The sequence below is a fragment of the Squalius cephalus genome (assembly GCF_949319135.1).
Source record: "Squalius cephalus genome assembly, contig: scaffold_57, whole genome shotgun sequence".
Taxonomy (NCBI): domain Eukaryota; kingdom Metazoa; phylum Chordata; class Actinopteri; order Cypriniformes; family Leuciscidae; genus Squalius; species Squalius cephalus.
The window spans coordinates 47,015-61,272 of record NW_027645818.1 but is presented as its reverse complement, the minus strand read 5'-3'; the positions used below and the strand labels follow the sequence as shown (position 1 = coordinate 61,272).

The following is a 14,258-nucleotide window of genomic DNA, read 5'->3' as shown; positions in this document are numbered from 1 at the left end:
CACGCAAGCGTGTTGGAAGCGTTTCCAGGCAAAATAGAACAGGAAAAGATGTTTCTATGTCATTTTGACAAGAATACATATTAATAAATGTTATTTTGATGTTTGAAAGTCCCGGAAGTAATTGAAACTTAACAACTTTGTTGTCTAACTCAAGGCCAGAAAATAAACAGTGACATAATCGATTATGGCACTTTGCCGCATCGATGCTGAATCGTGCATGCCCCGCATTGCGATGCATCGCCGAATCGATTATTGTTGACACCACTAGCGCATAGGTTTAGTTACTGTAAACAGCCATTACTTTTCCCTTCAGCTACACTTGTGGCAATTGGATTGCAAACTCACTACATCCTGACCATACTGTAATCACACAACTTATATGGACTCTCTATATCTATATGGCAGTTTATTGTAATAATTTTGTCTTGGCTGTTTAGGAAAAGCAGGCATTAACTGATTGCTAAAAAATATTTTGGCAGATGGTCTTGGACAAGATCAACTGGCCCACACAGGACGAAGAGGAAGACAGTGATGTCTCTTTGGAAGATACATGTAGAATCACAGGATTCCTTCACACATTTGTTGAGAACGGTAAGTTAACCCTCTGGGGTCTGAGCTGTTTTCTGGGTCCTTGAGGTGTTCTGACATGCTCTGACATTTGTGCTTATTTCTGTTACTTGTGACATTTTCATGGATAAAGTCTGATTACACTGTATTCAGCACAAACTCTGCTACAATAATATATCAGCAGCATGTATGTAAAAGTTTGTAGTTTTGAGATAATGACATTTATGCGTGGTTTGTGAAAATACAAAAAAAAAGTGTCACTGAAATAAGGTCATGAAACCCCTACTGATTATTTCTTCACAAGACTTTTGAAAATTGTATCACGTAGCCTAGAATATTTGCTCCAAAACTATGTGAAAATCATCCTGACTGCTCATTCAGAGAAGACAATATATTGATTTAAAATTTCTAAGACGTGTTTTGTGTGAGAAAGCTTTATGCGAAGGGGGCGTGATCAACTCATTAATATGTAAGCTTTTCACACCTGAGAAAGACAAAGACACTCAATAATGGCCCTATTTTAGGAGCTATCAGGCCCTATCATTCTGAGCAACCTTACACAAAGAATGAGGAGATTTAAAAAAGAATGGCTTTTTGATTGTTTGGATTTATTTACAACACAACATAATCCAAATATACACAACAAATGACAAAAAAGCACTTATTGATAACAATGATCCAAAGACAGAGACCTTTGTGCCATTCCTAAAAACATTGTACATACCTTTCATTTCCAAGGTGTTTGATTTTCACTTTACCATGTTCATGTACAGAGACTCGTGTGAATGTTGAAGTCAGCAGGACTCAGTGGCATCTGGGCCCTGAAAGAAAAAAAAAGTGAACATACTGATATCAAGAGAAACTATAGGGAATATAGTTCTAAAATTTATTGGGAATAAATTTTAGATTTTTCTGGTTAAAATTGCTTTTTAAAATTCACAGAATACACACACACACACATAATGTTTCCAACAATATACAGTGAGGAAAATAAGTATTTGAACACCCTGCTATTTTGCAAGTTCTCCCACTTGGAAATCATGGAGGGGTCTGAAATTGTCATCGTAGGTGCATGTCCACTGTGAGAGACATAATCTAAAAAAAAAATTCAGAAATCACAATATATGATTTTTTAACTATTTATTTGTATGATACAGCTGCAAATAAGTATTTGAACACCTGTCTATCAGCTAGAATTCTGACCCTCAAAGACCTGTTAGTCTGCCTTTAAAATGTCCACCTCCACTCCATTTATTATCCTAAATTAGATGCACCTGTTTGAGGTTGTTAGCTGCATAAAGACACCTGTCCACCCCATACAATCAGTAAGAATCCAACTACTAACATGGCCAAGACCAAAGAGCTGTCCAAAGACACTAGAGACAAAATTGTACACCTCCACAAGGCTGGAAAGGGCTACGGGGAAATTGCCAAGCAGCTTGGTGAAAAAAGGTCCACTGTCGGAGCAATCATTAGAAAATGGAAGAAGCTAAACATGACTGTCAATCTCCCTCGGACTGGGGCTCCATGCAAGATCTCACCTCGTGGGGTCTCAATAATCCTAAGAAAGGTGAGAAATCAGCCCAGAACTACACGGGAGGAGCTGGTCAATGACCTGAAAAGAGCTGGGACCACCGTTTCCAAGGTTACTGTTAGTAATACACTAAGACGTCATGGTTTGAAATCATGCATGGCACGGAAGGTTCCCCTGCTTAAACTAGCACATGTCAAGGCCCGTCTTAACCCTTTAGGCGCCAGAGGTTTTTTCCTAAAACGTTCGATTTTGACATCTTAATTTCAAAAGGCTATATCTTAAAAGTGATAAAAGATAGAGACTTTCTGTAAATTAGAGAAATATTAAGGATGACCCAAAGTTTATGTAGGGATTACATTTTCCCATCTAATTTGCATATTATGACGTCATATGGCGGCGGCCATCTTGGATTATAGAATTTTTATGGTTTTTGTTGATGTTTATTTGGTTGTTTTTTTTTTTTTTAGCTGACAAAGACGCACACATCACAAGGACATGAACACACAAAAAAGAACACATATTGTACACTACTAAATGGTCAGGGAAATAGATAGTAAATCAACAGTGTAATAAATGGCAGACAAAAACAATTGTTGCAGGGCTTTTGCTGTAGAGATAATGACTCCCTATTCATCCAGGTGACATTTCTTGTAGTGTTTCATGGTGTGGTCTTGCGATAGACTATGCATAATAGCCCCTCTGCCCCGTGTCACATTGCCTCTTCTCCTGCTACGAGCAGCAGCGCGCGCGGGCACGGCCAGATCTGCCTCGCGCGCGCGCCGAATGTGCACAGCTCGGACTACTGTCATTGTCATTGCGACTCCCCACTCTGCCTCCACGTTGCCCCCTAACTGCCCTATGAATACTTCGACCTCGTCTAACATACCCAGTGGCATTAGACAAAGTCTCCACCACAATACAGTACTGTCGCCGCGATTGCGGAGAGGCACACGGTCACGGCTAGCGCGGTAAAAATCTCCCGCGGCCGCCTCGTTCCCCACAACACTAACACGCCTGCTAACTTCGCGTTGAACACTCCGATCCCGGGAAACATTGTTCCCACCACTGACATTGGGCAAAGGACCATCTAACGTTATATTGGGCAAAGGATTCACCGTTTGTGCTTGGTGTAGGGCTATACTTTCACTTTCAGAATCACCGTCATTTTCTGAAGGCAGATAACGTTATTCCCCTTCAGAATCAGGGTCCGCGAATACAACACTTCATTGCGGGTAAGCTTTATTGATGCCATTAGATAATAATAATAATAATAATCTAATGCAAATACTCGCTGATGTTGACAATATTGCTCTGATAAAATGGCTCACTCGCACACTAGCTCCGCTTTTGTTCGCACTGATTCAATGCGCTCTAGCTCGAAGATTTTGTATAGAAGCATGACTTTTTTTTGAGTCGGGGATGAAGTATGACATGTCTGCCAACTAGTGGAGGGGAGGTTGAACGAAATTTGACACCCTATTTGACAAAATCGGCCGTTTTATTCAGTGCCGCATCTTGTAGAGTAAACTCGACCGTGGCGCCCAGAGGGTTAAGTTTGCCAATGACCATTTGGATGATCCAGAGGAGTCATGGGAGAAAGTCATGTGGTCAGATGAGACCAAAATAGAACTTTTTGGTCATAATTCCACTAAACGTGTTTGGAGGAAGAAGAATGATGAGTACCATCCCAAGAACACCATCCCTACTGTGAAGCATGGGGGTGGTAGCATCATGCTTTGGGGGTGTTTTTCTGCACATGGGACAGGGCGACTGCACTGTATTAAGGAGAGGATGACCATGTATTGCGAGATTTTGTGGAACAACCTCCTTCCCTCAGTTAGAGCATTGAAGATGGGTCGAGGCTGGGTCTTCCAACATGACAATGACCCGAAGCACACAATACTCCAGACCTAAACCCAATAGAGAATCTTTGGAGGGAGCTCAAACTCCGTGTTTCTCAGCGACAGCCCAGAAACCTGACTGATCTAGAGAAGATCTGTGTGGAGGAGTGGGCCAAAATCCCTCCTGCAGTGTGTGCAAACCTGGTGAAAAACTACAGGAAACGTTTGACCTCTGTAATTGCAAACAAAGGCTAATGTACCAAATATTAACATTGATTTTCTCATGTGTTCAAATACTTATTTGCAGCTGTATCATACAAATAAATAGTTAAAAAATCATACATTGTGATTTCTGGATTTTTTTTTTTTTAGATTATGTCTCTCACAGTGGACATGCACCTACGATGACAATTTCAGACCCCTCCATGATTTCTAAGTGGGAGAACTTGCAAAATAGCAGGGTGTTCAAATACTTATTTTCCTCACTGTATAATATAATGAACACCAGGTTTGTTGTGCCTTGTAAGCATAGGCTATGCACAGTGCTGCATAAAATAATAATAACAATAACCTATAGCAGCATATAAATCTTCCAAAAGATTTCAGTAACAACTACACTAGAGAAAAATATATTGATTATCATATGTTACTTCAAATGTTTCCATTCATTATGATGATATGAAATGAGATAATAGTAAAAACATGAAGCATTTGTTTGATGCGTTTTGCTTTTCAAACGCGATCGTGCTCCAAATATGATATTCAAAACCAGAGATCGCTCCAAAATATGAAACATTATGGTTACCATATTATACATATCTACGTTTGAGCAGATATCCACAAACACAGTAACAGTAAACACGGGTCCAAATATTATAATATTCACCATATATCTAGCAACAGTTCAACTGCAATGTGAAGTTTATGCAACAATAACATGAACTAATAATTAAGAATTTCTTACCTTACATCTTTCTTGTCTTCAAATCGCGTTCTTCTTCTTCTGAGGTAAATCCAATGTAAGCTCACGGCACGTCTTTCAAACTCGACGAAAAGCAAAGACTGATGAAGTTTGTTGCTGCTTTGTTTTTGAGGTAATGAGCGTGTTCACGTTCCATGTGGAGATTTGCATGTGAATCTCTTTTGTGCGCGTGGGCGTGGTCAAATTAAAAATAATTAGCAAGCGCGTGAGAAGCTGGACATCTTGTTGGTTTTATACAAATGACTTAAACAGAGAATATTTGTTTTCAGTTTGAATCCGATCATTTAAAAGTACACACTTAAATGTTTATAAAGGTATATGGCTCATAAATGTGTGACAAGTATTCACTGAGTTTTGTTTCAGTTTATAGACGTGCTCAAGAAAAAAATGTTCACCGCGACGGGGAGGCAGAAAGCACACCCTGTTTATTTTCTTTATTTTACAAAAGCACAATGTTTTGATTCGATTGTAAGAGGACACATACAAAATTAGAAATATCACAGATTCTTCTTTCATATTTCTTTTTTCTGTATGACCATAAATGACGGAGAAATTTAAGTTTATTGTGCTACAATGTGAAGAAAATCCAGCAAAACGCGCCGGCGCGTTTGTCGACCCCAGAGGGTTAAAACCCCCTAAAACACTGTTGTGTCTATTTACAGGGACCAGTGCGAACATTCTGAACTTTCAGATTTATCTGCTGGAGGGTCTACACCGGTGGAACCAGGACCTGGAGGCGGCTTTCCTGTCATCGGAGCCATCAGCTTTGCGCAGCTACACAGGAGAACTTGTTCACTGTGTAAACAGCAATTATGAAAAGTTGTTTGGCAGGAAAGTGGTCCCCACGTTTTGTCCCTCTGCATGTTACACCGGTGAGAAATGTTTTTTTTGTTTGTTTATCAACTTGCAATTTCTGTGTAACCTCAGTCTATATATCAGATTTAAACCTATAAAGTTTCTAAAGGCCTCTAAATTATCAACATGATCAAAACTTTTCTGAAAACATGCCCTCTGTCATCTGATTTATAGTCCATATTTTAGCTAGTAAAAGTCTTTTAGTATAATTGTAAAAGTGTCCACCTTCAGCACGTGCTTCACGTTTCTTTTCACTGTGAAACCTTGAGTGATTTTTATAAAGTAACTGTAAGAATAACTTTTATATTGTTAGTAATATTTAATGACTAGTCACTAGACTGAAGCAGCTTAGGTTCACTTGATTAGAAAATCATGTTACATGTAAATATCAAAATGATCATCAGACTTTTCTCTCAATCATCATTGTATTGCATTTCATTTAATGTTTTGCCTCCATAATTAAAGGTTTTGGGCCTCTGAATATATTTTTTTTTCTCCTCCATGATGAGCTCTATATTCTCACACTATATGAGCTACTACAAAAGCCTAATCCCACATGGAAATAACCTATATAAACATATATGTTTTAATATAGGTTTTGATATAGGTTTTTAATATATGTGACATAAAATTGGCTGTTTTCCTATATTATATGTACATATATGTACATATATGCACCCATATGTTCACCTAGATATGCACCTATATGTTTACCTATATATTAGTAAAATTATTAAAATCCATAGCCACTGTAAAATAAATCCCGTATACAAACGGTAAATCTCTGGCAGCAAAGTTGCCAGACGGATTCCGTTAAATTACGGCAAATAACCATTTCACAAAATTAAAGGCAAAAACCGTAAAAATACAGAATTGACTTTACAGACAAAATTAATTAAATTACAGTACATTACTTTTGCTAATGGCTTATTAAACCGTGGAAAAACGGATAAATGATGTCAAATTACATTAAAAAAACATTTAACTTTCAGGTTAAACTGTAAATTTAGGGTTTTATAAAGTTATTTTATAATAATGCTGTCTATCTACAGTAATTATCTTTTAATATATAGTTTTTCTGTGTATAATAACTAAGAAGTTATGTATAAAAATGCAATAAGTACATAAATTCAAAGTTTGTATATTTACAGTTTTAATTTTTGCATTTCCAATTTCACAACTTTGACCAATCTCTAATTAAAGCTACACTGTGTAACTTTTTTAGTTGATTCTTAGCAAAAAACACTTAGTTCTTTCAAAAATATATGTGCTCATTAATGTATATTTACTTCTTTCAAGTAATAAAGTATTCTCTTAAGTTTATAATCTGCCATTGAAAGTACATACGGGTGAGGGGTTCGAATGCCGGTCGCCATGTTGCCCCTCCATCTTGAAACTACATTCGCCAAAGAGGGACATGCCTGTAAATTCAAGCTTCGCCTTTTGCGTTTTTCACTCAGTGACACCGTGACGAATGCGAGGGGGAGATTACTCGCGAGCTCGCGAGTGCCGGCAGATTTGAAAGATAGTGTGTGTGTGTGTGTGTGTGTGTGTGTGCGTGTGCGTGCTTGCGTACTCACATTTGAAAGAGAGAATTAAAACATCAATGCGACAGACAAATCAGCAAGACCATGGTCAATATTGGAGTAACTTTTCCCAGATGGAAAGAGCTCATGAGGAGAAAAGATTTTAAAATGGACGCCGAGGTTGCCTGCTTTCCTCTCGACAGGTAATTCAGCCTGATGTAATTCATTTGTGTAAATTCGAAGTTTTATAGTTGCTTGTCTAACCATAGCATGGTTGTGCATAACGCCAGAACGACCTCTAGTATAACTTCATCCTCGCGTCAATGGTGAAAAAGTATTGTTTACCTTGTAATATAAATCTGTGCTGCGACGGATCACAGGTGATGAATAGTTTTAAAGGCGCAATTTTTTAAGCTATATAAAAAAGGACACTGTAAATTTTAGTTATTTTTAATTGCTTTTACTTTGTACACATTGTAACGTTAGCTTAATCTGATTATGCTGGGATAGCCGATTCCAAGGGTGACGTTTACCTCCTGACATCTGTCCTGTAGTTTTATTCATTTTAGACGTATTGTTTATTATTGTCATGGACGAAGTCGATAACTGGAAGCCATGTTAATCTTGGAATAATACGGCCACCGTAGGAGTTAAAACGCCCTCGGAATTGAGAGGAACAGAAACTGATATTCACTGGGTAGTCATATACAATTTCACCGCTAGATGGGGGTAAAAATCACAGTGTAGCTTTAAGTACTTAATAATAGAAAATGTACAGTCAATTTCTGTTAAATTAACTAAACGTACAGAATACCTGCACATTTACAGTATTACTCATTAAACAAACACTGAACATCAAGATACGTGAATGATACAAGCTTAGTATATAATTTAGAACGTAAAAATATCCAAATTAAAAGGCAATTGCTGTATGCCTTTATACTCTAATATAACTTATTTTACACATTTACAATTACATTTTATCCAAAGTGACTTAAAAATTAAAAGAACAATAGAAGCAACAAGTGCAGTGACAAGTCCCAGTTAGTGTAGCACAGTACACATAGCAAATTTTTTTTTTAATTTTTTTTTATTAAAACAAAGATTTAGTATTATTGGGTCAAGTGTTTATGAAAAGATAGATCTTTAGTAGTTTCTTGAAATTGTGTTGAGTTGGGCAGGTCATCCCACCAGCAGGTAACAGTCCAGGTAAAGGTCAGTGAAAGTGATTTTGTGTCTCTTTGGGATGATGGCACCACAAGGCGCCGTTCACTTGCAAAACACAAGCTTCTGGAGACACATAGATCTGAAACAGTGAGTTTAGGTCTTGCTGCAGCATCTGGATCAGTTGCAGAGGTTTGACTGATGCTGGAAGAGCTGCCAAGAGAGCATTACAATAGTCCAGTCTGGATAGAACAAGAGCTTAGGCAAGGAGTTGTGTGGCTCCGATAGGAAGGGCCGGATCTTTCTGGTGTTTTATAAGGCAAATCAGCAGGATCGCATGGTTTGGCTGAAACCATAAGCAGTTCTGTCTTGGCAAGGTTGAATTGAAGGTGAAGGTCCTTCATCCAGCAAGAATTTTCCATCAGGTAGGCTGAGATGCGAGCAGCAACCGTCAGATCCTCTGGCTGGAATGAATGGTAGAGATATATGTCATTAAGTGATAGGAAAAGCCATGTTTCTAAATGTCAGAGCTTAGTTACAATACAAAAAAAAAAAATAGATGGGTGGAATCTAACACAATCGTGGTCTTACTGTAGCAAAACCAAACCTTGTGCAGCTCCAGTGGCCTCACAAGGATCAAATGAATATTCACATGGGAAAATATAGTATAAAACAAATTAAATTTTCTGCCACTTTGCAAGTGCAATCATATGGAATCAGAAGACTCGGCCATTACAATATTTTAAATGACTTCTTCCCATACCTTGTTTGCCATGATCATTCTGCTTTCCACTCGACCTGAAATCACAAAAAAAAAAAAAAAAAAAATATATATATATTTTACAACTCAGTATTACATTTACACATGTCAGAATATGTTCCACTGGGACAATGCAAAACCTCAACTTACTTTATAAGCCTAATATATGCACATATATATATATATATGCATATATTAGGCTTATAAAATAAAAGTTGTAATGCATGTATGCATTCTATAGCTACGTGTTGACAAGCAGATGCAGCCAGAATATGCAATTTATCATGTGGTGCTCATATTCTAGTCTCATGTGCTTTCCTGTATCATCAACAAGTACAGTATTTACTGAATTCGTTAACGGTCTTGATACCCAAGTTAACCCTTATGAAAATTAACTAGCCTATGGTTTAAACAAAAAAACAAAAAAAAACCTTGGTAACTTAGGCCTATTTGTAGTATAACTGTGGTTATTAAAAATGGTAATAAAAATCCGCCAAAAACGTGGTTACTATTTTTTAAGAGAAGAGGTTTCAGCTTCCAGACAGTGTTTCAAAATGTCCCGCCATTTAAGAGATTGATTTACTGACAGATACTATCGCGTATTAACAAAGATTTTATACACAATTAAACGGACTTTGATATGTATAACAAGTCTACGAAAGCTTGTTTTAGGTCTTTTGAGGTGTGGGTGCATCTGATCTTTCTTAAAACAGATGGAAAATGTAAAGACGCATGCTACATTTTCAGTGTTTTGCCCTCCAGCTCTCGCCAGTTAACTGAACATCATTTAAAATGCTAATGTTAGCTTGAAAACTGTAACGTAAACTTAACACAAATGTAATATAAAATATCGTTCACATGTAGACTCTTACCTCAGCCGGTGATCGGTTGGCATGATGTCCGCTGTGACGAACCAGGCTCACTGAAAAGGGCATTATTTCCGAAGAATCCAAACCACTGATCTATATAGAATGACATTATATAGATCAGTGATCCAAACGGACTGACTGACAACAGGGCTCCTGCTCACGGCTGCTCTCGACGAATACGATTGCTTTGAACCACTGTTAAAGGAGAACTCCGGTCAATTTTAACATTGAGCTCATTTTTTTGTAAATTTGGAGTGCTGTCAGTACAGGGAACAACGACAAAAATCGGTGTTGCCTACACCGTGTTATCCTCTTTTTAAAATTTGCACCCTGTTGACTTCAATGGGGCAACTTTTAAACCTGCTTTTAGCCTCTTAACATCCTTGATGTGTCATTACAAGTGCCCAGCCATGTGAGTGATTCCTTTAGAGTGAACACGAGTGAATCTGACTGCAGTAGATGATGTTATTTCAGCCAGCGCACATACCTGTATTTTCTTCCTGTTTTCGGTCGAAGTCCACAGTAGTCGATTGTCAAGTTCACGCTCATAGGTTATCACGCGCGTGAACTCGACAATCGACTTCTGCAGTTATACCTTCTTTTCTTTGTTTTCTAATTTCACAGAAAAAATCTGTAAAATATTACTTTGTAAAATACAGACAAGTTCCTATTAAAAAAAAACGTAAAACCAAAAATACAAGCAATTACCTGTAAATTCAACAGTGGACCTTTAAATTACAGCAAATATCTGTAAAATAACAGGCATTCACTGTATAATGACAAAACAGTAAAATTCTGTAAAATACAGACCATTACCTGTAAAATTACACTTTCTTTTTTACAGTGTAGGCAACATAAATAAAAGCCCAAAATGTAGACAAATACATTATTTACTTACTTAAGAACAATCAAATAGTACAAGAACAAAAATAAGACAAAAAACTGAACAGAAAAATAAAAAAAAACAATTTATCTTTTTGATCTTCTCAGCTCCGTGAGCTTCGAATTGATAGATGTGCCTATCTGAGCTAGGCATCATGTATGACAGTTGCCAAAGTGAGATATGAGCTACAAAATGACCAGATCCTGCCATGAGCTATATAGGAGACATATCTTGTATGTACATATAGGGCTTATATGTGGATATAAAGAAGCAATTCAGGAGACCTATATGGCCTGTATATGCACATATATGCACCTCAATTTTGCCTATATGTGGCATATATACGCATATATGCAGCATATAGGCTATATTATCATATATGTGCATATACTGTATGCTGTATATATGCAGCATATATGTACATATAAACTGCATATAGGTTTCATATATGCGCATATATCCTCATATAGGTTCTTTCCATGTGGGATGTATCAAATATGATACACAACATTGTATTTAATTTCTGTTTGTTTATTGTTTTTATTTCAGGTGAGCTCATTGGAGTGCAGTATCTGTTCCAGCAGACTGGTCAGGCACTGCAGGACATGAATCCAGACTCTGAGCAGACAGCAGAGCTCATTGAGGACCTCAGTGTGGATGAGCGAGATGAAGATGAGGGCTTCTGTGACATCAGCGAGGATCACACAATAACAGATCCGGAGGCTGTTCTGTCACCACCCTCTTCCACACTGACACTGGGTACTTCCACCCTGGTCACCAGCAGTGCCACATCTGTACTGGGCTCCACATCTCCTTCACTGGTCCCCAGAGGTGGGTAGTAACGAAGTACATTTACTTCGTTACATTTACTTGAGTACTTTTTTAGAAAAATTTGACTTTTAAGAGTAGATTTGAATGTGGGTACTTTTTACTTTTACTCGAGTACATTTCTAATGAAAAAACTGTACTTTTACTTCGTTACATTGGGCGACGTTCCTCTCGTTACTTTATTTTAATGCAATATGTGTTGTTAAATGCGTAGTTTATTCCAAGCGCGCTGTATCTTTTTTCTGGACTTGAGCGATGCTCAATTCACAAATGAATGACTCTTTTGAGTCGATTCTGTTCAAAGACTTCATCAAACAAGTTGGCAGTTCTGTCTAAATCGGTTCGCGAATCAGTTTGAATGATTCAGTTCCTGATTCTGTTCAGTTCCCTGCACGCACTGAATCATCTGAAGCGATTTCAATTCACACTGGACTCGGAGTCGTAACAGGAAGATTTAAGCACATCAAGAGCGTTAGATGAAGTGGCAGTGGACCGTACAGTACAGTCAAGTGAGAGCAAATCTTCAAATGCATCATATTTTTGCCAGCGATGAAGATCTTTATTAGTTGAACTTGAACATCTTCGTAAGCTGTCTGTGAATGAATGATTCCACAGGAGTCAGGACGATATATTCGATTTCATTTCACTCGGGTAATACATTTTACAACCAAACAGATTATTACGCCACGATACTAGAAAGTATGACATTACCCGTTTTTTGGACATATACATTAATTTACATTAAATAAAGCTACCATTGTTCACAGTTTATGAACACCCGCCATCCCGCGGTATTGTGTGTATCGTTGCGCAGTGGCTTGCGAACTCGACTTGAAAACAAATGCCTTTGCCTGCCGTAGACAGTTAACCAGTTTAACAGGGTTCCCACGGGTCCTTGAAATCCTTGAAAGTTTGTGAATCTGAAAAAATGTTTTCAAGGCCCTGGAAAGTTTTTGAAAATAAACATACATAGAGACAGGTCCTTGAAAGTGCTTGAATTTATTTTGATGGTCAGATACACTTTTTCCACCGTAATGGTTCTGTTGTTGTTACAACTTGTGTCTATTCTCAAACTGTATAGTGCTGCGCGGATCGCGGCTAATCGCGGGTCGGGCGGGCCAAGTAATACAAACATTCCATTCCAATTAATCGAGGGTGGATGACAGATAAATCAGTATAATGTGTTGAGTTTAATAAAGACACAGAACTCTCATCACGGTAAAACGCAATGAACGTGCGTGACTCTTTTACTTTCGTTTTCAACAACGTAATTCTCTTCAGGGAAAACCAATCAAGGAAAACATATCAGGGCTCGACAATAACGCTTGTCTGGGACCATAGACTGTGTCCGGGACACGTGTGTTTTTTTCTTTTTTTGAAGGGGAAAGTGAGAGAGAATTGTAGAGGCCTACTACTTGCCCAACCAGACAAATGCCCTGATTAAAACAATTTTTAGTATAAAAATACAAAATAACTAATTCTGTTTTATTTCATTTAATGTAAGTGGCGATTGATAGCCTATAGTTGATAATAATATAGGCCTATAATGTACTGATGGTAACAATGTTGCGCTGTTGAGGCTTGCGCAGTTATTTATAACACTATAGTTAAGAAACAATATTTTGTATAGCCTAGGCTACACACGACCAGAGAGCCATCAAGATTGAAACCGAGACTGATTTCATAACAGTTCAATAAACAAATAGTTAAAATTAAGTCACTTACATTTTGAACGCAATGACTGTTTTTGTTGTTTCAGCAGCGAAAATAGTTCCAAACAAAGATCACAGCAGAACCATCGCGCACCTCACAGCAACACTTGCTATACTGAATGATTCAGCGTTTTGAACGAATCGGTTGAGTCAAAGATTCAATTACCTATTCATAAACTGCCTCATTCTGAATAAATCAGCCGTTTGAACGAATCGTTTGAATGAATGACTCAATGACTCGCTCATTAAGACGGTCGCCTGCCGCCTCCTACTGGCGGTTTAGTTTCATAAAGTATATTCTTTTCAACATTCCTTATTTGTATATTCAAAAGTATTTAAAATAATCTCATTTAATACAGTTATAATTTTTCAGTGTAAATTATTTAATTTGATTGGTAACAGCCTAGTGTCTTATTATTTTAATTGAATATATTGATAAAATTTAAGAATTTGAAATGAAAGATGGAGCAAACATTTAATAAAATTAGGGGAAAAATGCCCTTTATAAAAGGTACAAAAAAATTAGTGTTTTCAAACAGTGACGTAATGAAACATTGACAATTTAAGTTTGAAGGGAGTAAAGCCTCTGTTTAGGCTATTAAGGAAATGTAATTTTGCCAAAGGAAGAACTTTTATTTTAAATAAATGTTCATTTTAAATCAGCCTACTTCAGTGTGATATGTTACCATCATGCTTAACACTGAGAATCTGAATAATTGTAATGTGATGATCAGATG

The 14,258-nt window shown here is 37.4% G+C and overlaps 1 protein-coding gene across 1 annotated transcript in view; it reads left to right on the top strand.

Moving 5' to 3' along the window:
* The window catches only part of LOC307154181 (uncharacterized protein), a 139,823-nt gene extending 128,161 nt beyond the window's left edge, over positions 1-11,662 (top strand). Inside the window, exon 6 of the mRNA XM_079898948.1 lies at positions 11,531-11,662. Within this exon, the coding sequence (XP_079755074.1) occupies positions 11,531-11,590 (60 nt within the window). The 3' untranslated portion in view covers positions 11,591-11,662. The remainder of the gene's footprint in view (positions 1-11,530) is intronic.
* Positions 11,663-14,258: the final 2,596 nt, after the last annotated feature.